General features: G+C 44.2%; 1 protein-coding gene across 2 annotated transcripts in view; it reads left to right on the top strand.

The window, feature by feature from the left end:
• The first annotated feature begins 960 nt into the window (after positions 1-960).
• LOC144932751 (kin of IRRE-like protein 1) overlaps positions 961-26,853 on the top strand; it is a 107,546-nt gene continuing 81,653 nt past the window's right edge. For both annotated transcript variants that reach the window (XM_078857158.1, XM_078857159.1), the window contains exon 1: positions 961-1,595. In XM_078857158.1, coding sequence (XP_078713284.1) covers positions 1,538-1,595 — 58 coding nt within the window. In that variant the 5' untranslated portion in view covers positions 961-1,537. The remainder of the gene's footprint in view (positions 1,596-26,853) is intronic.

Below are 26,853 nucleotides of genomic sequence, written 5' to 3' on the forward strand. Positions count from 1 at the left end.
GATCATCGGATTCCTCTCGTGTAAATTTCTTATTCTGAATGGAGGCACAGCAAAACTCTCTCTCGCGCGCTCTCTCCCGAAGCCGTCTCTCGTCGTGGCTAGTAGACCTCGACATTGCCATTTAACCCCTGAACGTATTGCCGCCATGCGCAACAATAATGTAGAAACTGCTTGGGTGAGACGGCCAGAGATGGCGTGAGGTGGGGGTCGTGAAAAAAACGCCCGTTTCAAAATCAAGGCCGAAGCCATTGAGTCAACATTGGGGGGGGGGGGGGCAAATCTTCTCGGGGCTCTCGGGGTCCCTCCCATGAAAAAAAAAATCTAAATTTGAAAACTCATTTCCTGCCATTTCCTGCCTAAAATATAAAAAAATTCTCTAACACATGGGATGGACTTTTAATGTATGTTTTACAATAATGTCTCATAGTGTATTGTATTACATAGCTCAGATTGTATTTATTTATTTACCTTTTCTTGTTTCATTGTATATAACGGCAGAGATTAGGGATTAATAAAGTACAACCATAACCACAATCATATAAACAAAAATCTATGCATTGTCATATGAAGACAAGTCCAGATATTGTGGCCAAGGTTTAGCAAATTGTTGTTTTTATTTAAATAGCATAGCAATTTTTTTAAAAAAATGTATAGAAATATATTTGGGGGGGGGACATTTTGAGCATATTTGAATATTGGGGGGGGGGTGTGCCCCCCCCCCATATATATTATAATTACGGCCTTGTTAAAAATGCCGCGCCGGGAGATAGAAAACAAGAGTCCAGCGTGTTGATCGTTGGAAGCGGCACGCACGCATGGGGGGGGGGGGGGGCAGGGGGGGGGCTCCCAACAATAACCACGCGGCTCTTCTTCTCTCTGCCCCCCCCCGCGCCGTCGCCCCTTGTGCACCACCCACACAGCACGAGGAGGCGGGTCCAACGGCGCTGCCAATCACGGCCGCACAGTCACCGCTAAGCGCATGAGCCGCTAACGGTCAGAGGCAGCCCAAAAACTCCAAAGAGCGCACGCGGGTCGCCCCCCCCCCCATGTTTTATGTTTGGTAATACGCGGAGGAGGGACAGAGAAAAAGAGGAGGGAGCGAAAGAAGAAGGGGGTGGTGGGGGGGAAAGCCAGCGAGGTTGAGAAGAGAGAGTGGTTCGTGTGCGTGATTGGGAAAGACGAAGGGAAGAGACGGAGACGTGCTGCAAACAAGAAATCGAGAGATAACCCACGGGGTTTTGTGGCGCGCGCGCCAGGGCGGACGGGCGGGCGCGCGCGCGTGTGTTGTGTGTATAGATACTGAAGTGAAAGATTTAGTGAGGGTGAAGGGAGTAACAGAGAAGAAAACTACAGGGCGTTGGAGGTGCCCGGTGGAGTGTTGGGTTGTGGAGGGAGTGTAGGTGGGGTGGGTGGGGTAAGAGAGAAGAGAGGGCGAGAGAGGAAGAGCGAAAGCGAGAAGATTTCGACTTGGGACGAATCGTCTTTGAGGGACTAGCACCCACGTCGGAACTCCGTCACCTGCCCAGAGTCCAGCGTCATGGTGTCGAGTCGTCTCCTCCTGTGGACCATCGCGGCTTCATGGATCGCTTCGCACGGTAAGGGGAGAGCGAGAGAGAGAGAGACGCCCGTGGATTTAAGCAACGTTCAACTTTTTTTCGTCCGTTCGTTTGATTCCTTTCATTGGAGATGCGCTTTCGTTTGCTCCTGCAGTCCGGCGTACTTGTGGGGGGTTTCTCTGCTTGCTAGCGCCCGTGTTTATCTTGACACTTGCGTATTGAAGAGATGAGACAAACTATGAAATACGATCGCTGCACGTTGGTTACAGATTACGCAAACTGGACCAGATTTAACACAAAGCGCGCACACACACACACCGGAGCAATACCCCTACAAGTGTCACAAACGAGGTATTGCGATGTCGTATACAGGCTATTTCCACATTGGTGGGGAGCGGTGGTGCAGTGGGTAGCGTGCCACGCTCTGAAAACCCTGCCACCTGAGTTCGATTCCTGGCCAGCGGATACGCAGTGGCGAGTCGATATCTGACCAGCCCAACGTGACGTGTGGCCAAGCAATCTCCACCAGCGACACGAACGTGGTCGTGTCGAGGTCTTGCATCCAGCAGTGGCTTGACAAAGGGGTTGTCTTAACAAACAAAATGAATACATAATGCCGTACGGCAGTGAGCAGAGAGTACATACGGTACATCCAACGGACGTCGCATATGCGTGTGTCATATGTACTGTCGACTGTTTGTGTGTGCTGCTGCGTTGTGTCTCTCCCGTCTCCGCAAACGGCTCGATGTCCACATTACACACAGAGCAGAGGCAGACGGAAAGGGAAGCTTGGGGCTGGTGGGTTTCGTGACTGTTTATCAGCCTAGGAATGCTGGCGAGTGGCGGACGGCGCTATAACCAAACCACATGTGGGCTTGTTCTGGTGCCCAGAATCGTCGGGAGCCCGTTACTCACCCCGTGCATTTCTCAGCGAAGGGAATGAATATTTGCTCAAGAAGCACACAATTGGAACTCGGGATCCACCACGGGCAATGTGTATCGCGCGTACAAGATAACGATGGGGTTTGGAAGCCGGGAGGATGCTCCGTAGATTGACTTGGTCACGACTGTGATTTTATGTCATAATGATAATATATTAGTTGGGATCAACTCTAGAATAAAGTACGACTGTGAAGCCTGGATCCCCCCCCCCCCTTAACTCTTAAACGAGTCCGACTACTAAAGCTCCAGGCCAATTTTTGTTCGTCACATTTTGAGTTCGCATCTGATAAATATGATTTTGTTAATCCATACTCTGGATGAAGGCCTCACTCCTCCACCCACGCTTCGATTAGCACGTTTGGCTACGTACGGCGCGAAAGAAGTTCAACATACGCGCAGACATGCTGCTTTGTTGGCTCATGGGAATTGTTTGACCATCACGTCACCACGCTGATCAGTGCGGCTCGGATCCCGTAGCAGAGAATGCACACAGTATACATTGGGTCGTTGCCTTGGTGTTTTTTTTATTTTCTCCGTACGCAGCAACATTTGTCTGTAGAGAAACGGACATGACGCGTCCTGTATTTTTCAACTCAATGCGATTATGGTTTTGTGCTGTGAAATTGGGCGCGATGAGGCCTCCATCCAGCAGTGGATTGCCCATGGCTGATGCCGGTGATGATGAGTTCTGCCTTGTAGTAGCCGATCTATAATCCGAATCTCGCAGCCTCTTTTGGGGTTATTCTGCGAGTGATTTTTTTTTATTCTCTCTCACACAGCCGCCTTGGAAAAACTCTATTTTACAGCCGTGATTTTAAATTTATGACTTGAAGACTCCGCTCGATTAAGTTTGAAGTATGCATTAATTATAAAATAAAAACGGGGGGTGGGGGTAGGGGGGGATGTACGAATATCATCCGAGGAGCTCGCCAGCACACAGTTCCTTCAACACGAAGGACATAATTTAAATGGATGAGAAAATTACAGCCCTTTGTCAATCCACAGCTGGATGAAAGCCTACTCAATCACAGCCGGTCATTGCGGGGTGGTGGAGGTGTTTGATTGTACAGTACTTCACGATGGTTAGGGAGGGCTGGGGAAGTGGTGAAAACCCAGATACTCGTTTAGACATCAAACCCAGTTACTGAATGTTGAGCCGTGGTCAGGAATCGAACTCAGGTTTCGTCTGGTTCATAGTGCAGTGTGCTAATCACTGCGCCACCAACTCATCATTTGTATATAAATTAAATCGGCAACAACGCAGGCAGGCAGACAGACAGATAGACCACGCTTGCAAACAAATGACTCGCGGCGCGTAATTAAATCAGTTGTGCATATGCGCGCCGTGCCTTGTACCGCCATTCTTCATTTAAGCACAAAGAAAAGACGCATTCAACCCAGCCAAAAGCCCCGCGCGCACAAAACTTTACGCTTTTGTTTATTGAGCGGGCGAGCAAGTCGCTATATTTAGGCTGTGTGTATTGACACTTTGGGGCGCACGTTAAAGTCACGGCGTGATGTGCTAATGGATAAGGGAGAGAGAGAGGGAGTCTCTGGGTTTTTTTTTGGGTATTTGACCCCCTTGTGGGCGCTTCCGAGCCCACGTCCACTCTTTGTCGAGGTGCGCCGTGGGTGGTGGTGCGTGGGAGGTGATGAAGTCCATTCCAGAGACATTTAGAAATCTTTGGAATCGATAATTTCTTCGGCGAACAAGTGGCAGTCATTTGGCCGACAGAGATTTCTCATTCAGTCACTGTGTCGCACTGTGAGAGTGGAGGGGGACATTAAGTTGACGAACACCCACTTTTTCCTGATGACGATCGCTTCTGTTGCGATCGAAACGTCGTGGTTTAGTATTTATTTATTTAGTTTAATTATTTTTATTCACTTAATTTTGTATTATTTTTCTATCTGCCTGACTATACCGAAAGATCGGGGTAAGCATTTGCACCATTGGAACCTTTGCCAGTAGCAAAATATGATCATTGTTTTTTTACCCTTTTATCTGGCAACAAAACTGACACCTTTTTTTACAAGGAGTCATGTTTGCATTGACCACAATACCTTGCGGTCAGAATGCAAACAAAAAAACACAACTCTGCTAATGTTTGCACTGTCCTTGAAATTGATTGGTCCACACCCGAGACAGCTTTTCTTAGAGCCTAGTCTCACATGGTGTTGGACCAGATGACGCCAAAAGGCGAAATAACCAAATAACGAGGTTGTCACAGTTCACGGTGGATGTGTGCGAAGCCTTCTCCCGCTCGTGTCGGCACGCCGTGCCCGATGATATTTTAGGCTGAGTTTATCTAGGCGAGGTCCGGTTCACATCCCACAGGCGTTGTTCGTGATTTAGCGTATTCTGCCACAGAGTCACGTATGCGCACGAGAGAGACTCCGCATACGTTAATTGATCACGCATACTATACATTTAATCTACTTGTGTAAGATTTGTCTGAAGCACACACACACACCACACTCGTAGGCAGTGTACACTAAAGTCTACCGAGCGTGCGTGAAATTATCCCGTTAATAAACAATCACATTTTTTGTTTGTGATTTTTTTTCTTCCGGTGACAGACAGAAATAATACTTTCAACTCGCGTTACACTCAATGCCCAAATGCACACTTCAAGTTTAATGAGATACAGACGCGTGCCGTATCATTTTAATAATATATTGCAACCGAGAGGCAGATGTTTTATACATTAAGTTCGCAGCTCTGGGAATACACACCAGGATTTTGGGAATATACAGCCCGCGGTGCTGGGCGCCAGGAGATGAGGCAAGGGAGAGAAGGAACCCTTCTGGATGTTTATTGGGAAAGCGAGCAGCAAACATTTCTATGCTTCAAGGTAACATCCATCAACATGCGACCACATGCTCACCGCTGCGGCTCCAATTGTCATTGTTTCTCCCATCAGCAACCAACCTACGTTTCATAGTTATATCCCCCGGTAGGAGGGGCATCTTCGAAATCAATTCCTTGGACAAGTAGGTAGGTAAAGATCACCGTTTTAAAAGTGGACATTTAAACCAAGGATTGACCATTTCACATCGGTTATCAGTTGTGAAATAATATTGCTTACATATTCCTGCAGTGCCAGCTCAGCCCTCTCCATTCTAAGCAATGTATTGTAGTCACTTTGGGAATTTATGTAACATTTGTCAATGTATAATGCTCTTCAACCCATAATATGATCTGTTGGGACTGCGTGCTATACATACACATAATCAGCGGCATCACAAGGGGATTTAAGGGATTCTTAAAGTACTTTATTTCATGGTGAATCACTCACTCCGATCGATTTTGTTATGATTTTTTTTCTTTTTCAAGAGCCAGCTTTAAACAACGTGTTGGATGTATACTGTATACACACATATATCTTGCACGCCACATCTTTAACAGCATGCTTAGATCCAGGCCCACGGAATAATTTACCGCCGTTGTCGTTAGCAGCGCCTCGAGACTTGAAAAAAATATCTCTTCTCTTTTCAAGGGTGAATTCTGGGTGACAAAACCGCATTATATATGGCCGCTGTTTTGCTGAAGATAGTGCGCCGGGATAATCACTTGTAGCTGGCAGCTGCATATTTGTGCCCTTTTGACGGGCTTGATATACACACATTGCTCTTAAAGCCTCTCCGTCCAGCGTATACAACAAAATGTCACCCTTTTGAAGCGCTAATGGCATTTGGTCGGCGGGATAGTTGCGTCGTAATTATAGTCCTAGAGGTTTCTGGATTTCTTTTTGTTTGGTATGATAGCTCGGCAATCACAGATACAGTTTGCAATGATGGGGCGGTGCCGTCAGAGCCTTTTCATCACTGGACAGGCACGACAATTGCTTTGACAACCTAATTAGCTGTGGACCCCCAAATGCGCCGCCGAGAAATGAAATGTTATTAGGAGCCGATAGAGATATGGGTTTGGTGATTAAAGCCACGTAATGGCATTCACGTGAGCCATGATCCTTTTTGTCCTCTCTCCTCAACCCCCACCACAAATTGAAATTTAGCGATGCCAGAAACCGCTTCCCCTCCCCCCCAAAACACACAGTTTGTGTGTTTTGGTGGGGGTCGCAGTTGTAGTGGGATTTTCACAACATCCCGTTTACTGCCACTGGCAGGTGTTGATGGTGCTTGCAATAGGGTCCGCGCGAATCGAATGCAACAAATCAGTCGCACTTAAGCCACGGCAAACAGGCTGTGTCCGAAACGCGCTCGCCCTAAACTCTCTCTCTCTCTCCCTCTTCCTAAACTAATTGCTTCGAGCCCGGGCGGGAGGGCAGGTGTTCTTGGGCAACGAGCAGATGTGGATTCAGGGGTCGGGGATCAAGGACACCTGTGCCACCAAAGTGGGCCAACCCTTTCGTTCCGGCTTCTCATTTCACAACGATCGCTGCAAGCTGGGCTTGTCTCCCTCGCGTCAACTGAGCAGCAGGACTGCCGCGTGACTGCGGGGAGCAAGAGGCCGATGCCGCCTCACCCATTTATAACCCCAGGTTTGTTGTCGTCGTCTCAGAGGTTAAACCACTCCATATGTAGCCCCATTATGACACCAAAGTCAGTCATCGTTGGAGGCAAGCGATGGATCTCTTCTCAAACCGACTCAGTTATGCCGCTCATTCGATGGTTTCGGTTTTGCTGCATTCAGGAATAAGAGGCTTCCCCTCATCGCGGGCCATCATCAAATTATTTCACAGCACTTACCTCGACAAAACACATCTCAAAGGACTCTGGCTCTGGTAAGAAGGTAGATAGGGACAGGGGAGGTCAGGCGAGAGGTCAGCTCTCGCCTCACCTCATTGTTAGGGATTAGGACCCGGGATAGAATGAACCTATGCCATATCCCGATTTAACTTCTTATTAGAGTAAAAACGAAAGTCAGACCATACCCTCATTTGTCGTAAAAAAAAAATGCTGCGGCAATAATAGACCACTTTCTATTGAATTGTAAAAGCGGTGCAGGAATGTTTTAATGCTTTCTGCTCAGGGCTCAGTGGCCGGCAAGATCGTTAATGACAACAAAATGCCAAATCAATAACAGTAAATGTAAAAAAAACGGCGAGAGAGAGAGAGAGTCCAAATTATGGGCGGAACGACCGTAAGCGACTGCGTGTTGCAGATGAACAGAGAGGCCCTCTCCATCACACTCCCCGCAGCTTGGCCTCGTGGCCCCGGACGGTGGGTGGAGGGCAACCTGCAATAGATGGAACTTGCAATGCAGCACCGGGCAAGCGTGGATGAGGCATCTGCAGCTGCGTGTTGGCTTGGCTGTCTTAACAACAGGACCGAGTCTGGCCGGCTCGTTGTTGTTTTTTTCTCTTGTTCTTCGTGGTTTTTTGTACAGCAAGCCGAAAGGGAATGTCGTTTCCTTGCAGAGAGAAACCCTCCCCCTCTCCCTCCCTCCCACCGCCCAAACCAAGACGTTGGTTCGTGTACACGCGTGAAAGAGACATCTCGAGCGGTACAACTTACGAAATAAAATCACGCGCAGTTCAGTAGCAACCGTTGAGTGACGATCTTTACTTTACCCGGAAAAGCCACACACCGAGTCTCCAAAAAGTTCAGAAAGGCCCTGCGTCGGATGGTGTTTGGCAAGGCTCCTATTTGAAACGTCGATTATCTTGAAAAAAAGACAAACTCAATAGTTCTTTCCATATGCGATTTCAATAATGATCACGTTTTGTTTCCACAATCTAGGTCACCGACCTACTTGCTATACACTCCCTTGCATGCGCAAGACTGTCCACGATCACGTACAAAATGCTAGAGCAACTCAATGTGTGTTTTTTTTCTCTCCCCCCGTGATTGTACATTCATATATCATCGTCAATTGAGAGGAGGAGTGGGGGGGACGAGGTGGTGGTGGTGATGACAATCAACTGGAGGAACAGTCCTTGTGACCCACTCCCCTCCTCTTCCTTCCCACCCTAACGAGTGACAAACCATCGGCGTATTAACGAGCTCTCAGTCTCTTGTAAATTGGTGTTCATACCGCTGAACGTATTGTAAAATAACAATAACGCGCGGCAGCAGCAGCACGCCTTACCGATAGAAAATAGCTGAGACAGTGGTGATAGGGCAGGGCACACACACTAAGTGCTTGTTGTCTGGTTATCAATCGAATTCGGTAAAGTGATGGGTGCCGCACGCATTAGCTGAGGGGGGGGGGGGTCTTTTGTTGTTGTTGCCCCGCGTGTCGTAACACACAAATATAATTTCTTTGTGCATGTATGCCACATCGTCGGGGCAGAAAGAGCAACAAGAAGAACCTCTATTATGGAGGAATTTTCAATTTGCTCGCAGCGTTCCTCGGTAATGCCGCGCGCACGCAACAGCAACAAGGACGGGTGACATAAAACATTATTTAAAAAAATATATATAGTTCCCCACCACCCCCCCCCAAAAATCACTTGTGGCACAGTTGCAATCTGTGCGCAAAGCGCAATCATCGTGAACGTTGGGCTTGTGGGGTTGGGTGTGGTGGTGGTGGTGGTGGTTATCAATCCCGTCACCTCTTCGAAGTCAAGTCACCAGTTTTGTATGCGCACTGTAAAAGCGGCGCGGCAAGCAAGCTGGCCCTGTTGTGCACGGCTTTCGTCCCCTTCTGCGCGCTCCATCTGTAAGTCATTTTTGCGGTGGAATGCCGCGCGGAGGAAATGTCTGAGCGGGGAGGTTGAATTCCTCAGCACACTGGGAACAGAGTGAGGGGGTGTGGGTGGCTGGTGGTGGTGGTGGGGGGAAGGGCTGGGATTTGGTGGGTTGGGAGGGTGGGTGAACAAAGAGGACTGTTAAAAACAACAGAGGACTTGGGGGTAATAGTGAAGCGGAGGAGGAGGTGGTGGTGGTTGGGAGGGGGGAGAAAGTAAAAATTGGAGAGGGTGGAGAGAGAGAACGCACTACTGTACACGAGCGTGCGTCAACGTTAGATGGTGGTGGTGGTGGGGGGGAGGACATGACTTTCTGGGCTGCCACGTGTCACCGAAGAAAGGTGCGTTCTCCAACATGTTAATTGAAGTTGACTAATTAACTGGAACCACCACTAGCGAGCCCGTTGGTGAATAATTCATATTTCAATATCAACCTATTGACATTTCTATCATAATAATGACGCCCGCAAATCATTATACACAGCAGTAGCCGTAATGCAGTGGGGAATATCTGATGTGACCTAGTTATGATGAATATGTAATTTTCTAACAATGCATAGGAGATACAATACCCATACCTAATGGGGAGGGGGGGGGTAAAAAAAAAACCCTTACAGTCAAAGGCAACCACAAAAAAGTAGATTTATTATTTTAAAATGTTCAATGGCTACAACTGGACACAAATTAAACATGCCCCCCCCCCCGTTCCTTCCCGTTCCCTCCACCAAACACTAAATCCAAACATCGTTGAAGGTTGCCGTGTTTGTTTTAACGGTAACCAGAGACACGCAGTGAAAAATCCCTTCCCTCCATGCACCTCTGGCCCAGTGTGTGTGTGGAGCTTCGTCGTTCCAGGCTGGGTGACTGCCAAAAGTTGGACTGTGTGCGGCGGGCGGTGTTGGAGTGGTGGGGGGGGAAACTGGGAGACTTCACATTGCACTCATCATATTTTTTTTGAGAGCAACTCTTTCGAGAAATGTTCGAACATTTTTTTTTGAGAGAAGGCGTGTGTGTGTGTCACTCGCCACGCAGAAATGTCTAAACGACATTTTAAACGCCCCTTCTCTTTTACACCACCGCCATCCAGGAAACGTGGCTGTGATATCGAATCACTTTCAAAATAAATGTTAAGCGGAAGTCCCAAGAATCATGCTATCGAACAAAATTATTTTTTTTATTTACGTTGCTTGCCTTGCGCGTGGACAGTTTATCTGAGCATTTTTTTCCTTAATCTAGCTTGCACATTCATGAGTTCGCATTCATTATGTTAAACAAAAACGCCGTAATTTATAATGCTGTAATGGACAGGAAGAGCTGACCGAATCAGTGGGAATAACATTGGCACTTGCCTGCAGTTCCGTAGGCCGCCTGCTTTTCTGACTTGCTTTATGTTTTTCATATGCCATTTGCTGCTTCCGAGCAAGTCTCTCTCCTGCAGCTTCTGGCAGCAAGCAAAGGCGGGGGGAGGGGCGGTCTATGGGGGGGGGAGGGGGAACGTGATTTTTGAAGGATGTGAGAGAGTCGAAGCAGCGGGGAGCGGTAGTGGGAAGGTTGGGGGACCGTTGCGAACTAGACGTGGGACGTGAGAGGGTACAAGAGAAGATATGTGTTGTGAAGGGTTAAAGGAGAAAATGCGAAGGGGGGGGGGGGAAGAACGTGAAACAATGAGAGAGAAATAAACATAATGAAGAAGCAGGTTTGCATTATCTTGGAATATTCATCTCCGGTAGCCATCTGCTTCTTTAATATGGAGATGCATGGCTGGAGGCTTTTGACTCGGCCATGTCAATTCATGCCAAGCCAAGCTGGGCAGTCTAACCTCTGGTCCTCGAGTGGACTTGGCTATTGCGACGACTCCTGAAGATCAAAAGGCACCGTGCACACTCGACTGAGTGGTGTGCGTTGTCCCCAGAGGGACAGTGAAATGGGACGAGTTCCAATCATTAGCCAGATTCTTACATCGCAATTACACAGCTTGAAAGGGACCCGCATGCGACATTATGATCGAATCTCTAGGGATGTCTGGGGTAATTATGGGCTCCCTGTGTCCCCCTTAACATTATCTTTCGGACATTGCACCTTGTTGAGGAATGTGACTGTAAGAGAAATTAGTAAGATTTGCATTGCTTGATTTTTGTCAGAGCTATCTGCACAAATATCCTTTTTTTGAATCAAAGTTTCGTCATTACCCCCTCTAGTTGTACTGAAGCTTTATGTTTTTGAAGTTGATGCAAGTGTTACCATTTGTTGCAAATGCCACTGTGAGGGGTGATTAAAAGCGACCGCTGGGATCAAAGACTTTATGCAGATGATTACGGAAGTTGCAATAGCGAAAATGAAAATGCTATGAGAGTTTAGATGGAGTAATTAACACCTTTAGGCGTGTGTTGGGGCCTAGGTTATCATTCAGGTGATGGGTAGCCTCCTTACCATTAATGGTTAACAGGAGGGGTTACAGGGAAGACATGAGAATGCATCCTTACTTTCTTTTGGCTGTGCCACCACATATACATGTTCCGTGCTATTAAAAACATCCATGCCTGGATAGAAACCAAATCGCATTCATTCTGGCAACACAAAATATCATTATTTCTGTGAGCACACCAGTTGTTTTTATTGCATTACCATTGTCAATCGAACACCTACTGAGCTTCAAAGACAACATGAATGGCATCTTCTGCTAAAATGAAACAAAAAAAAATCCCCGAAATGTTATCCAGAATCAATTTGTCGAATAATTATGCCTCTGGAAAGTATGTGTGCTACATTAAAGACATCTTAATGCTGCGGTTCTGTAAGAGCCAATTTCAAAGGATAAGAATTACACGTGGTTAAAAAAAATGAATGAAGAATGATGCAAACTGACGAAGAGAAAAATAAATTAACCACCCATGGATATGAAGCTTTGAAGTATCGGAAAACCCGTTATGAGGGTGTATCTGTGTGTGTGTGAGAGTATGCATGCTGAAGGGAGGCTTACGATATGTAGATTTCCTTTGCTGCTGTAGCTGCTGTGAATACACATATGCCCGCGACTGTTCTTACCACCCCTGCTGTTGAGCCAATCCATTGGGGGCTGGCAGAGTGAGAGGGGATTATAACACGGATATCCAATATTGGTCCGAATAACGTGTTCCGAGCTCAATTTCCTCCCAGTCTCCACTCTCAACCCATCTGTATGCCCTTTGCTCATCTACACATATTGTGTCCTTAATGCTATTTTTGTCACTAACACACCCCCAATTTACCTCCTGCGGAGATATTTATTGTGAGCATTTTGGTGTGAATGTTGTCGTCTTCTGTGGCCTACAAAATAAGTGGAGGGTGCGCTTTAAAGTATGGCTCAGGGCAGCAGTGGTACTGAGAGAAAGCGGGCTTAAATCGGAGTCTTAAGGGCTTTGTTCAATTCACGTGGCTTATTATTGTAAACTTAGCCCAAAGGATGCACTTTGACAACATGTACAACTGATGCACCCCGGTTGATAGCAAACATCATGGTGAGATTGAGGTGGGTTTGCAGCCTCCAATATCAAGCGGTGTTGGTACGAAAACATGTTACCGTGCAAATGGGTATGATCAAAAGTCAAATTGATTTCCTGCTCAAATGAGCACCGAAGTGGTGCTCATGTCCTGTTTACAACCCTGATCCCAGGCAACTCCAAACTATGCATCATATCGTAAACCACCGTCATCTGCACTCCTTCAACAGAGGAATAGCAACACAACATGACCTCTCTCCTGATATCCTCTTGCCGTAAGCTAGCTTGACATTAGCATTTAGCTCCTGAAAATATTTCTGCCGTAGGCAAGAACGGAATAGTCCCGAGCCAATGGTGGAAATTCAACATTTCTATAGCGGGGTATCTCCATAGGACAACCACTCTTGACTTCACCACAAAGAGTGGTGGTAGTCATTTTATCACAGCTGATGGATGAATATCTTGGTCAACCCCAATAACCAGGATTTCAATTCCAAATCTTCTGCCATGGCATGGCCTAGCAGTGGCACGTTCGCCACTTATTGCAGAGGTTCACAGTTAGAATCCAGTGGCCACTTTGATTGTAACTCTGGGTGTCATGAAAATCATGATAATGCCGTCTGCTTCACAGTGGCATTAAGGATACTCTGACATTCGCATGAGTATGTAATTGTACGCTGGCACCAAATTACTCAAAAAGAGATGTTTACATCGGAATTATTGCTCACTACTGGTCAAATAATGCTCCAGGTCACTATTGTATGCATGTATGTTCAACTTCTTTTGCACCATACATAGCCAACCGTGCAAAGTGGAGATGCGGAGGGGGGGGGGGGACAAACTAAACGAAAAAAGCAGTTCTAAAGAAATTCGTTTTCAATCTGGATTTAAACATGCATAGCTCCAGTGGCTTCCTATTATCGGATGAAAGAGAGTTCCAGACGGCCGCAGAAGCGCACCTGAAAGTGTGCGATGCGGTGACCGTCTTTGTTCCATGGCTTCCCAAAATCCGCTGTGAGGATGACCGGAGTTCGCGTGATGGTTTTTGTTCCTTGACGAGATCAGCGAGGTTCTGTGGTTCACTTGTGCCAAGCACTTTGTGTGCAATGAGTGCGACTTGGAACGTGAACTTGATTGTAAGCCACCTCTATCGACTACTAAACCACCTGGTGGCCAAATCCCAATGACAAGGGACGGTGTATTCATCGATAAAACCATCGTTGACTTTTGATGCACCCTGGAGGGAGTTTAACTTGCAAACGTATGATTGGAAGCCAAAGCCCCCTTCACCACAGCGTCACCCAACCAAATAAGTCTGCTCTCGTGCTTTCAATACATGCAGGAGACATCTCTCACAAATGATTCGGTAATGTCAGCAAACCGTTAAGTGTGGGCAATTTTGTGCTCGCGTGGTGGCCAAAATATTAAACCACCGTTGTGCGCAGACGTCAGTGTGACATTGTCGAGATTGCCACGGTGCGGTTAGCATACGGAACGAGAGCGTTCTGGATTCACTAAAATATTTGATGGAGGGACACGGGGTGGGGGGGTGGTGGAATGTGGCCAAAGTTTATTGGAATTACCGGAAAATACGGGCAATTTATCACAAAGGGTTGAAAACGTTCTCACGTACACACCGCCTCTTCCTCACACGTAATAAATGTAAACAGTTTCACGTGTTTCATATTTCACATAACTTTTTCATTTCCAAGTAATACAAAAAAGATTTTTTTTTTACAAAATTGAGAACACATACTATGTCCCCCCTTATCTTTGCCTATTAGGAAACTCGGGTTACTTTGCTGTCGTTTTTGTTAATATGAAGTCAGGCCCCTTGCCTTACCTCAGATTTTTTTTATTCTTGTGAACACAAGATGAATATTAAACACAATGGGTGGTGGATCTGTGATGAGATCAGACTTCCTGCACTAATTGCGTTAAGCTTCCACCACTAGCCTTGCGGCTTCATAGGGAAGACTCGGAACAATGTTTCTGCAGCTTGGTAAAGTCACGTAGGTAAAAAATAATAATAAAAGAATAAAAATAAATGAAAATCACTAAATGTAGTTATTTTCATTTTTTATTATTTTATTAAAGTCACGTAGGTAAAAATTAATAAATAAAATAAAATATTAATACATGAAAATAGCTAAAATAATAATACATGAAAATAACTCAATTTAGTTATGAATAATAATAAATTAAAATAACTAAATTTAGTTATTTTCATTTATTTTTATTATTTTATTATTATTTTTTACCTACGTGACTTTACCGAAAAAACCTAAGAGTATGAATCCTTGCAGTCACGAAAGCTTCAAATCTAGAATCTGTAGCTTGGGTCTAATTTATGTTTTTTCACCCTGAAAGTCATCCGTATTTCCAGAATGTTACTTGAAAGTTTGGACCCAAAAAACCGTCAACGTTAATACCATCGCAGACTCGTGTGCATGCGCACAACCTGCCCGGGCGCTTGTGCACATGCACGCAGGCGGTAATAATTCCATGTCATTGCTCGCCGGAGTAGAGGGCATTGTGTGCTGGGTTTGGAGGATGCTTGCGATTCTGCTTAGTGCTGCCAGTCATCGTGTGCTGGCTATGGGTGGTGAAAGAGAAGAAACAATGCTCTATATATGTATCGCTCATTTTAAATATATAATATTTTAAAAAATGGCTTAATCGGTAAACGGTGGGAGAACGTGCGAAATTCCCGCCGGCGCGCGCCAAGCGCGACGACGTAACTGAAACGTTGTCAGTCTCCTGCCACCTCGACGGCCCGGCACCGTTATTTATTTATGTCTGCGAACAATAGAATACAAAATGTGGATATGCTTCATCGGTGCAATATTTGGCAAATTGTTGCATGAAAAAAGTAAATATTGTGCAGCGGTGATATTTAGATACATACAGGCTGGGTGGGTTTATATCAGAATCAGAATATTTATACTGGAGGAATCCGATGAGCTATAAAGCTCTTTTTCACAGACATAATAAACACACGCCACGATTGAATCATCGCCGTGGATTTGCTGTGCGGCAGTGTCTCGCTTGAAACGAGATTCCCGCGTGGATTTGCTTTTGTGAATGTGACATGCGAGGTTCGGCTGCTTTCTTTGAATTCACTGGCATCTACACAACGTATTTTGTAGGTCGCAGTATGGACCCACAGGTAAGCTCACTTGCCTTTTTAATGGGAGCATGGAGGCCTCTGCGGGGAGGTGCTTACCTCCTTAATGGAAGTCAGAGTTGGACCACATGTTGGGTCGCAGGAAGGTACCCGTATATGAGCGCAGAAATTACGTCAGCGAGAAGAGATCGCTCGATACCGCAAGTGTTCTCCATCATGACCTTTAAACTGGACAACTAGGCTCTTGCAAGTGACGCTGCTCCCAAGATGCCTTGTATATAGGTGCGTTGAACTTTTTTTCGCACCGAACGTAGCCAACCGTCCTAATCATATATTGCAAAAGCAACATATTGCATGCAGCTGCAATTCATCCAAATGATTCTCATTTTCAGGCAAAACGCTGAGCACTTAATGCATTAGCCAGGCCACATACCGTTTGCCTTGTCACTATGTGAAGAATGTATCTCATATTTTATATCCTGTGACAGTTTATACAACACGTTGCAGCCATTAACGCACATGTGCGTCGGTTATTTCCACGGTCATCACGTACATATAAGTAATGACTCTGAAAATAAGTGACCCTCACGCACAAGATGCGCGTGTCCCGAGCGTAATAATGAAATGCGAATCGATGCGTCGTTACGGAACCCGAATAGCTATCCTTTAACAACGCCGCCGTCATTATCTCTGTGGTAAAGCGGAGAGAGTGCATCTCAGGTGGCCCTTCACCTCGTTAAAACGACACTGATTGATTGACTGACGTCAGCCTCCCCAGGCAGTATGTGCGCATATTCATATTTTAAAGTGCGACAGGTCTCAGGGTTAAGGGTAACGCTTTCACCTCCCACTACAAAGCTTGGTTGGGCGGCAGATTCAGTCCCTCCGGACAAGGGGGCCTTGGCTCGCCATGTGGCAGGTGTGGTGCAACAAAGCTGAGTTGTACTTCCATGGGGAGGGGAGCCCCCCCCAGCCCCCCCCCCCCGGGGGGGATGAGGACATTAAATGCCCGGCGGTTCCCATCTGCTTGCAGATGCCTCGAACGCTCCCACGACAACGTAGGCGAGAGTGGACCATTGTGTGCCGGAGCTGCGGCAGAGAAATAACCGCTCGTGATAAATTATACATAGCAGATTAATTAAAGAAGAGGGGGATTCTTTTTTTTTTCTTCTCATTGATGTTTTACTCCACGAATGAAGTGCCCGTTGTATCACCGCGTGCCAGGGCATGAAGGGAAATAAATAGACGAATGTAGAAATGTTATCGGCGGGTATATATATAACGCGGGGCTCTTAATTCGCCGTTAATTGTGGTTGGTGGTTGTGTCCCAGATCCTGGAGGTGCATCGTGTCATGTTCGGTGGGCCGCGAGGCCTCGTGGAGTGGCGAAGGTTTGACGGAAGGGAAATCCGTGAAGACTTCCCCAAGATCATTTTGATAGATGTGAATAGACGTGAGGCAAGCAGGGCAGAGAGACAAAAGATTCCTCGTTCAGTCGTACGGGACGGGGCGAGGGCTGCAAATGGAGCAACGATTTAATGGCAGCGCAACACACAAGTGGGAAGGGATTGGGGGTGTGGCAACCACCCTTACCAGCCCACCTTTATCTCCCCAGTACCGACGTGAGAACACACGCAACTGCGCCAAGTTGACCTCGGGGAGGCCGAGGTCAGGTCGTTAGACACTACTTGCCACTGATGCTAACTGTGGAATTATAGTCACGATGTCGGTTTCAGAGCACAAGTGAGCCAACCCATCATACCACTGCACTGTTGTTCTCCACTGGCACGCACGCACACGCATTGCATAATAACTAAGGCATTTTTTTACCATTTAGCGTACGGACTATTGGAACAAACTTTTATTTGCGAACACTTCCTGAGGCTGGCGCAGCACATTATAGGGGTAGTGTGATAAACACCTTAGCCGGCTGCTTATTTCCTCCAGTATCGACATTCACACACCCTTTATCAGTTACTCATTTTAGGCTGAGACAACGTCGGCAATGGATCGGGACTGATTCAGATGCCCCCGTTTGCAAACAGTCGTGTGGCCTGGATCGAAAACATGGCTTCTGCAGTACGCAATCTCACCATCATACCAGCCCACATCATCACAGAGCAATCAAACTTACTTGGATATCCGAGCGCGCGGATGAATGGTTTGATTCAAACCAACAAGCCCCTGTGCGTACTTGCATTGTGATTAATAACAAGCCAGGCACGAATTCAACAAAGCAGACAAATGAAAATGAATGATCTGCACATTTTGTATGGGAATCCTCCAAACTCGTCCACGTTAAATTTTAGCGCCTTGACAGTTTAAAGTGTTCTTACAATGCAATATAAAGCACCCTCAATTAAGTTATGCAAGGGTTATGGATTTTTTGCATCTGCTCCTATTGAATACTGCATTTTTTGTCACCGAAATCATAGTCCAACCACATCGGATAATTTTGTCTGTCTCTCCTGGCATCCCCCGCCTTCTGCAGACGATGGCCTCTTTGAGGCAATCTTGTGATCGCATAAAACCGTGCAATGCGGAATGTCATTCACCCCGGCTTTCCTTGTGAACTCGCGCATCAGCCGGCGTTATTAAATACCGTTAAACATCCACCACATCAGAGACATTTCCGCAGAGGATTCTAAGCGTCTATTAATTGGAGCAATTGTACAGATCAAGCATCACGCGTGCTCTCTGCCACTAAATTGCAAAAAAATTTGCAGTAAATGCATCAGGAATCGCTTTAATACATGGGCACTGACGATGATAAACACTTTCTGTTTGATGATATTTTTAGTGCCCCACCTGGGCATCTTAGCTCTCGTAAGCTCGTCGGGTGACGGAGAGAGCAGAAGTTGATCGTCCTCGCATTATCAGCGCACGTGGCCTCAAATAGCCATGAGGGTCTCGTTTCCTTCAATACCGACACAAGGAGTGGGGGTAGGGGGGATATTGCATTCCTATAGAATCTCAATCAATTGTGTTTCAATTGTTGCTGGAAATGCACGAGGCAGCAGCTACTCCATAAAAAAAACGGCATCAGAAATCAGGCAGCGATTAATTAGCCAATGTTGGCTGGCTGGTGCCACCACGAGCGTTAATAGATGGCCCCCTTCTGCTAGCAGCTACCACTCCCAAACCTTTATGCATTGTGCAGCGCCAGTGAACATAGTGTGCCTTGGATGTGACATGCCTCTAGGGCTCAATAAATGGGACAAAGAACCATCTGGAATGGGTATAGTTATAAAAATTAAACGATGTGGGAGGTGGGGCAAAAGGCGGTCCTGGTGTAATTTCTGTTAACTATCGCGGGCCGCAGCCAATTCGATTTATTTATTATTTACATGATTGGAAGCCATGTTTAATGACAACTTTGTGAAATGTGTGTGACTTTCCTCTCAAGCAGAAAATATCCATGTAAAACGTTTCGAACCGCCATTTCAAACGACTGTCATAAAGGGGACATTCATAGCCCTTTATGCAGAGTTATGCTCAATGAGAATTTCGAATAAAGAGCTCACATTGTGGGCCATACATTATTACCAGGTACATGCACACAACTAATTTTCATTGCACTCTGCCGCAATAAAGGGACCAATACCAAGGGTAATAGCAACAGCTATAGAGAAAAGACAAAACAAAAACACGCGCAGGAAGACGGAAATAATGATGTAATTCACGGAGTATGTTCCAATGCAGCTGTGTAGCAAACATACCGATGGGTTTTTGTAAATTGACTTTGATGTATGGAACTGTATATATGAGGGTGGGGGGGGCTGTGGCATAGTGGTTGGCGCACCACGCTGTGAACGATTGTGGCTCACATCAGCGGCAAGTGATATTTGAACCGGTCTTGAGGCCCCATCCCCTTGATAAACCTGTACTGAATGTCGTGGCTGTAGTATGGGATCACAACCCCCATGACCGATAAAGCTTTGTGAGATCCTTCATCGAGCAGTGGTTTACACAAACGGCTGGCAATTATTAAAAACATAGTCACGGGATTATAATTGCTGTATTAGATACGTACAGCTTGTCAATACTAAGTGAATGCAACTGAAAGGATAGGGTTGTTTACTGATGAATGTATTTACGTTAATGAAATTTAAGTTGTCAGATTTTCAAAAGTCTTGTTTGTATCGTCTGCGTGTATATCACTTTCAGTGACATCACTGTTTTATGAGCCCATTTTGAGCATTCTTGTCGTGAAACAGGAACAGCGCAATGCCTGCTTTCGGAGCTTTGATGCACCACTAGAGAAATAGCAGGATTTTGACTTTGAGAAAGGTTTAGACCCTCATCAAAAATCAAAGGGTACACTAATCTCCCAGATTTATGAGCTCCTGGTCAATATGTTACTTCCAGGGGTCATCGGTTTGCATCATTGTGCCCAGATTTATATATTTTCTCGCAGGAGAAACGTGTGCATAGTGACTGCAAAGTAACTGCAAAGGTCTGGATAATTGGGCCCCAGAAAAAGGAAAAGCCAAGATCACCATCTGGTCACTTTCTGGTTATAAAAATGTATCAAGTTGTGTTGTGTTAAATGCTGTGCCATGTTTTTTTCATGTATATATTTACATTAAATCCGAATGTCTCTTGTCGCTCCAAACAAATGTCAATCTTATGATCATTAACTTCATCATAACCAGATTAACTCTGGTTTACAATGGACCAGGTGATTCAACGGTAGAACGAGCTGCACGCAAATTGGATGGTCACGAGTTCGGATCCTGCTTGGGGGTTGACTCAGCCCATCATTCTTCTGGGGTTGATAAAAATTATACAGTATACTACGATGTGGGGAAGTCAACAGCATTGATCCGATATAGACACTCACCCTTGCCATATCATAGGAATGTGGAATGTCCACCTCTAGTTCAGGGCTGTAAATGGAAATGGTCACCATGTCAATGCTTATTTGGCACTATTATTTTTATGATTTTTTTTATGCTTTACAAAAAGAAGCTCCCGATGTATTTGTACTGTATTTGTGTTTCGCAACGGTTTATGCAATGGAAATACTTGTCTATTCAATCCAAGTTTCAATGGAACATTTATACACTACATATTAAAATGCAGTATTTGTGTGGAGATTTTTTTTAACAATAGAATGACCATGAATGGAAATATTTTCGATTCTATTAGGCACTGCCGTGGTCATATTTTGTGAAGTTCTTGGGCCTCATTGTAAAGAAGCTGTCATGGATGTCTAATTTGCAAGCTGCAAACTGCCGTCCTGCAATTCCCTCTGTATTTGTTATATATTTCACTTATGAAGTACTTGATTTAGTTTTCAAAACTGTCCTTTTTGTATGAAAAAAAATCTCCAGTTTTCATGCTACTTGCTGTATTTTATATTCCTCGTAGAGCATAAAGAAAAACGTTTGGCTTCTAAACTTTGATTTGTTACTAGTTTATGAAGCCTGTTTTTGGCAGGCAAATGTTTTCAATAAATATAATAATAAAACTGATATGATTTTTTACAATTTTATCTACAATCAGACACTAACAACTACTGCAAAAATCTGCATTTTTACTAAAAAAAAAACACAAAAATTGTTGACGACTTGATTCAACTTCTAATATTTAAAGACGCACCCATTAGAAACTGCTAAAATTAAGGATTCCGTTCTTTTCTTATTAGAAAGAACAAATATATATGAACTTCGTGCTCTATGAGGGGAGTTTAAAACGTAAGCTTGAAGGGAAGCTCCTATCTTTTACCGTTTTCGAATTATTCAGATTTGAACACCATAAAATATGTATTTTTGGTCAACAATCGCTTGAATCCGAAATATCTCAAAAACAATAAAAGATAGAACAATGCTTCTTGCTTTCATTTCATTTGCTTTTTAACACTCTATCAAACGAAAAACCTGAAATATTATATTGTGAACGGTTTCTGAATGACACCACGCACACAAACATGATAATGGGGCACTTAAACATCGAGATTGGGGGCCTTGAATTAACAAAAATCCCGGATTTTCATATGTTTCTGTTGTTTTCTATCCTAAAAGCAACATATGTACCACATTTCAGCTTTCTACCTTGTCAGGAATTACTCGAGGTTTTTGAGACATACAGATTAAAGTCTTTATTTATATCGATTATATTGCTCTAGAAGCAATTTTGGTCATGTCTCTTTCCACTACTAAGTACCACTGTTTGCTGGAGCACATTCTCTTTCTCCCCCCCTATTTCACAACCCCCACCACTAAGCAAAACAGCCCAACCCTGTGTCTGCGGGAGGAGGCGGGACCTAAACAGAAAGAGGCGTGGCCTAAATAAGGGGCGGGTCCTAAAAAGGAAAGGTGCAGAGCCAAAGGAGGTGGAGACAATGGAGCCTAATCAGTAAAGGGTGAGGTCTAAGAAGTAAGGGGGTAGAGGCCTGAAGGGGAAGGCCATGGGGCCTAAAGAGGTTGAACTTGCCTGTTGATTTAATGTAACAAAAGGATAGAATAATTAAATCTGTGCAGCAGACAGCAGCATACTTTTCATGCTGCAGTTTCAGGCCATAGGCCAACTAGTTTTTTTTTGCGAAGATGCATGTGACAATTTTCATCTACTGTACAGCACAATACTAGTTACTGTACCATACCTAAATCGTGCACAAATACAGTGTATAAAAGCACTCCATTGTATGAGGTAAATTTCAGTTCCATTTTTAAAGCTCTGTCCAGGGCAGTTTCATTGTAATGTTCTACACACATAGCGATTCTATTTGATGGGAGTTTTTTGGTTATTTGTAGTCACTCAATTGACACTACAATGTATGTTTTGTAATGATGGATACGGAATAATGTTTATGTATATGCACACTTGCATAATATTACTTTTACCGATATTAAAATAAGGTGAACAGAAACTACAAGGCAACCATACGCGGATGTTCCAAGATATTGGGAGCGGGTTTTTTGTTCTGAAAAATGTAAATGCAGTGTAATATATGCGCACACACACACACTCTCTGTGACAATACTTTTCCTTCTCTTGGGAACGAAAAGTAAAAAAAACGAACGTCTCTTAGAATTTGTTTTATTATTCACTTTATTCTGGAGATCAGACAAAAAAAATCTGCACAATTATATATTTCTTTTTCCGTTTTCACTAATAAACTAGTGCTGAGAAAAAAATATATAAATTTTACGTTACATTTTCTCACAGTGTTCTCTGAGATTTGAGTATTTATATGATACTATACCAGGGGTCGGCAACCTATGGCTCCGGAGCCGCATGCGGCTCTTTACGGGCTGCTTCTTGACAATATGTACGTATGAACAGTATGCACTCAGATGCATTGCGGCTCTTGAAATACTGAATTTTGTACCGAATTGGAAAGAAATGGCTCTTCTTGTTATTTTGGTTGCCGACCCCTGTACTATACAATGCTTTAAAAAAATGGCATTCATACATCATTGTGTAACCCTATTCCGTACCTTGCCTGCATGTTTGTCAGTTGTAAACAGTGGCTACATTTCCATTAAAATGTCCGGTAACCTTTTACGTGATGTTTCAGACAGTCTCACGAAATGCTTTTGGAATGAAAATTACTTCTAAAACAAAGGTTACCTGAAATGGCCACGTATGCATAGTGATGTTCCTGTCTGGGATGTCACTTAGCAACACAGCGGAGGACAAGACTCAAATCGTGGAGCTAGGATTACAGTCTTTTGCCAAGCAATTTGATTAATTGACTTAAAAGGCGGCAAACCCCAACTATCCACGCCCAGTTTGACGTCGGTTTTTGATGCCAATTATCTCACCAAGCTCCGCCCATCACCTCCCCTCCAGCGGCACACGTGACAACAGAGGTGATCATTATTGTTTCCAACTACCGCGATTTGTACTTTCACATGACCCAATTAATCAAGTAATCGAACTGGTAACTTCGAGGGTAACGAATGACTTGGATAATCCAATATCTCAACTCTGTATTACAGTGTTCATTTATCTACCCTGCCTTAGTTCGGGACTCTGAACATTTAGCAGTCACTGTCATTTAGGTTTTTTTTGGAAAACGACCAGATATTTCCATATATATTCTGAGGTAGATCAACGATCATGGAACTCTAACCATAGTCTAGTACTTTTAGAATGCCGAGGTTATTCATACGACTTGGTTCAAATGAACATTCTGCGGTGTACATTTCGAACTACATGAGAACAAGATTATTCATTTTGTTGAAAATATTTTTTTGCACATTTGCATGTTTTCCTCTGAAGTATGAAGTGATTCAAGCTGCACAGTGGTGCAAACCGCTTTCATTAATGGAAAAAAGCATTAGGACTTGTTAGAAAGCTTTTCATACTTTTATGTAAGTTCTATATACATTTGTGGGAGCCCAAAGGAAAATGGAAATCAAAAGATCCAGGTGATTGCTGTTTTTGTAGGGACAACGCTGAACACTCTTAATGAACAGTTATGTCTGTGTGTGTAGCTATACCTCCTGGAGCATAACAAGCCTTAGATTAAGAGCGCACACACACCAAATGAAACACAACACATCTTAATACGTTACGCTATAACGAATGTACAGTTTCTTGCTAATCCAGTAATTGATGAAGGCCCTCCCCATGTCATGTTTATCATTGTGGTTGTTTAACTCTACTTCACCATGCTGGTCAATAAGGGATGGTGATGGGGGGCCAGGAATGTTTCAGATGTCACTTACCACCGATGTTAACAATGGCCGGGATTTGTGTTAAGGTTCATCCAGCATTGCGCTAACAACTGGGACAGCTTTCCACTGCCTAATTAAGTTCTGCTTGTGGGAATTGACAGTTGCTCATACGTGACTTACAGCTTTCTATTTATTATTTGAATAAAAACATATATCGGCATTGCACAAAAATGAGTTAGGCTTAGTGCATTGGTTTACAGTATATTTTAATAATCAGCTATTGTCTATACTATCACTCAGGGTTCTGCGATGCTCAATCCATCTCGCTTTAGCACATGAGATAATCCCATTGCTCCATCTCCGCAGTGGTCATCCTCTCGGGCCTGTTCACGCTGTTAGCTGCTATTCCATCACCAGTCTCATCCATTGATGTATCATCTCTTTCAGTGATGATATTGTCCCACCCGAGCCTGCATATGTTCCTTAACAGTCAATAACGTCTCGTTTAAATTTGTTCTGTGATCCGTAATGTGTTCCTCTTGCTGACTCTCAGTGTAATTCCCAGCATACATCTCTGCACGCTTCTTCGTGTAATTTTAATTTTATTTGACCCCCGTAATACTTGTCAGAGGCTATGACATAGTCATGATCTATACAGCACAGCATGTGCTGTATGGATATTTTACCAGGCACTGTTTTTCATAATCAAATTTCGTTTTCTGGGAGCTGCTAGCACTCGTCTCTGTATTTGATCGTTTTGATCATGGTCTACATCAAATGTGTATACTGTATTCTGTTGTGTTTTTCAGTTCTGTTGCTGTAACAATTATTTAAACTAAACTATTTAAACATTTATTTTTTATTTTATCAGATAAGGCCCACTGAGCTATATAGTTCTTCTTCAGAAGCAACATGGCCGCAAATGATAGGTCAACGAAGTGTTTTTTGACGTGGAAATTGATAGCAGCAAATACTCTTAAACGCATGTTTCTAATTGTGAAAAATCCATGCGACCACGGGGAGAGAGACATGCAAACTCCAAATATACAGGCGTCAGGGTTGGGATCAAACCCACGACTTCCTGTATACCAGGCGAGGTAGTTAAAATCTCTCCACTGTGGAGCACATTTTTTGTTTTGCTCGGAATCATTGTATCTTTAGCTGCACTTTGAATCCTTCTTACTTAAATTTCTTCAATAATTTCCAGTATTTACAATTGACTGTTTTCAATGAGATGGTCAATATGGTAGCCTCCATTTCTCCAATACATCTTTTAGAAAATAACTTTATAAATGATTGTGATGATGATATGTATATATACAATACATCGAATGACAGCAACCCCTTAACTTCATTTAAAAAGGCTAAAATGTCATGGTATATGCAACATTCAACAAAAACAAATAATCCCAATCAAGAAAATTCTTTGAAACATAAGGGCCACCCAATCTATATGCGATTAAGACCTTGGGTTGTGAATGCTTGGATGACTAAATAGAATGAATGATTTTCCACGTGATAAAACGACCTTTCATATTCTACAAAAGCCTTAAACAACATCTGATTGATAGTATGCGTTTGGTCAATCCTATAGAAGAACCTTTTGAAAACCAGTTTGCTCCGATAGTTGGTTAGTCTCTAAACTGACCACAGTTTGGTTTACGTGAATATGTTGATGGGTCTGTGTAGCACTTCAAGATCGTGTTGTCTCCTTTTTTGAATATAGGAATAATTAAGGGATTATTTTACGTCCCAATATCTGGTCACTCTTATTTGATGATGCCCACGGTTATTCCTTCTGGCCCAGGATCACTAATTGAAATAAGACAGATGACTATTCTTGTATTTATATTATAATTAATAATGTCCATTGATATAATAGGCGTTATTGCAATTGCTATTATTGGAGTGAATTGTAATTGGGGGCTGCCAGCTGGACCTAGTTGAGTTCCCTTTTTCCAGCTGTGCTCTATTTTTCACCAACCCACACTGCCCAATGTGGTGAAGTATGGTCAAAAACACCCTCGTCCTCAACAGCTCCGATTCCACCAGTGATGGCAGCAATCAGCGGAGTCGGTGGAAAAAGCACAGAGAGAGTTGTTCCGAATCAACGGACACAAACGGGACACCTTCTGATGTTGACTGTCGCCACGAGAAAAAAGAACGTGGACTCTTGTCTGGACAATTAAACGTTCACCAAAACTAGAGGCGAAATTTGGAGAGAAATAAATTGGGGCACAGTTGGGCTCAGTGGGGGTGGGGATAAAATGAGAAAATCGCCGTATATTTAAATAGCGGCAAACCTTTTCCATCGCAGAGGGAAAAATTGACAGTACTGTGATTTTAATGGAGTGGGATCCGGAGTCTCTGTGGGAATCAAGCGTAGAATTATTTTTATTCAAAAAGTGCTTCAGGTAGAATTGCTCAGCTGACATTAAAGCTCTCAACTACTATAAGTTAACGA

This window comes from Lampetra fluviatilis, chromosome 5, assembly GCF_964198595.1.
Source record: "Lampetra fluviatilis chromosome 5, kcLamFluv1.1, whole genome shotgun sequence".
NCBI classification, from domain to species: Eukaryota; Metazoa; Chordata; class Hyperoartia; order Petromyzontiformes; family Petromyzontidae; genus Lampetra; species Lampetra fluviatilis.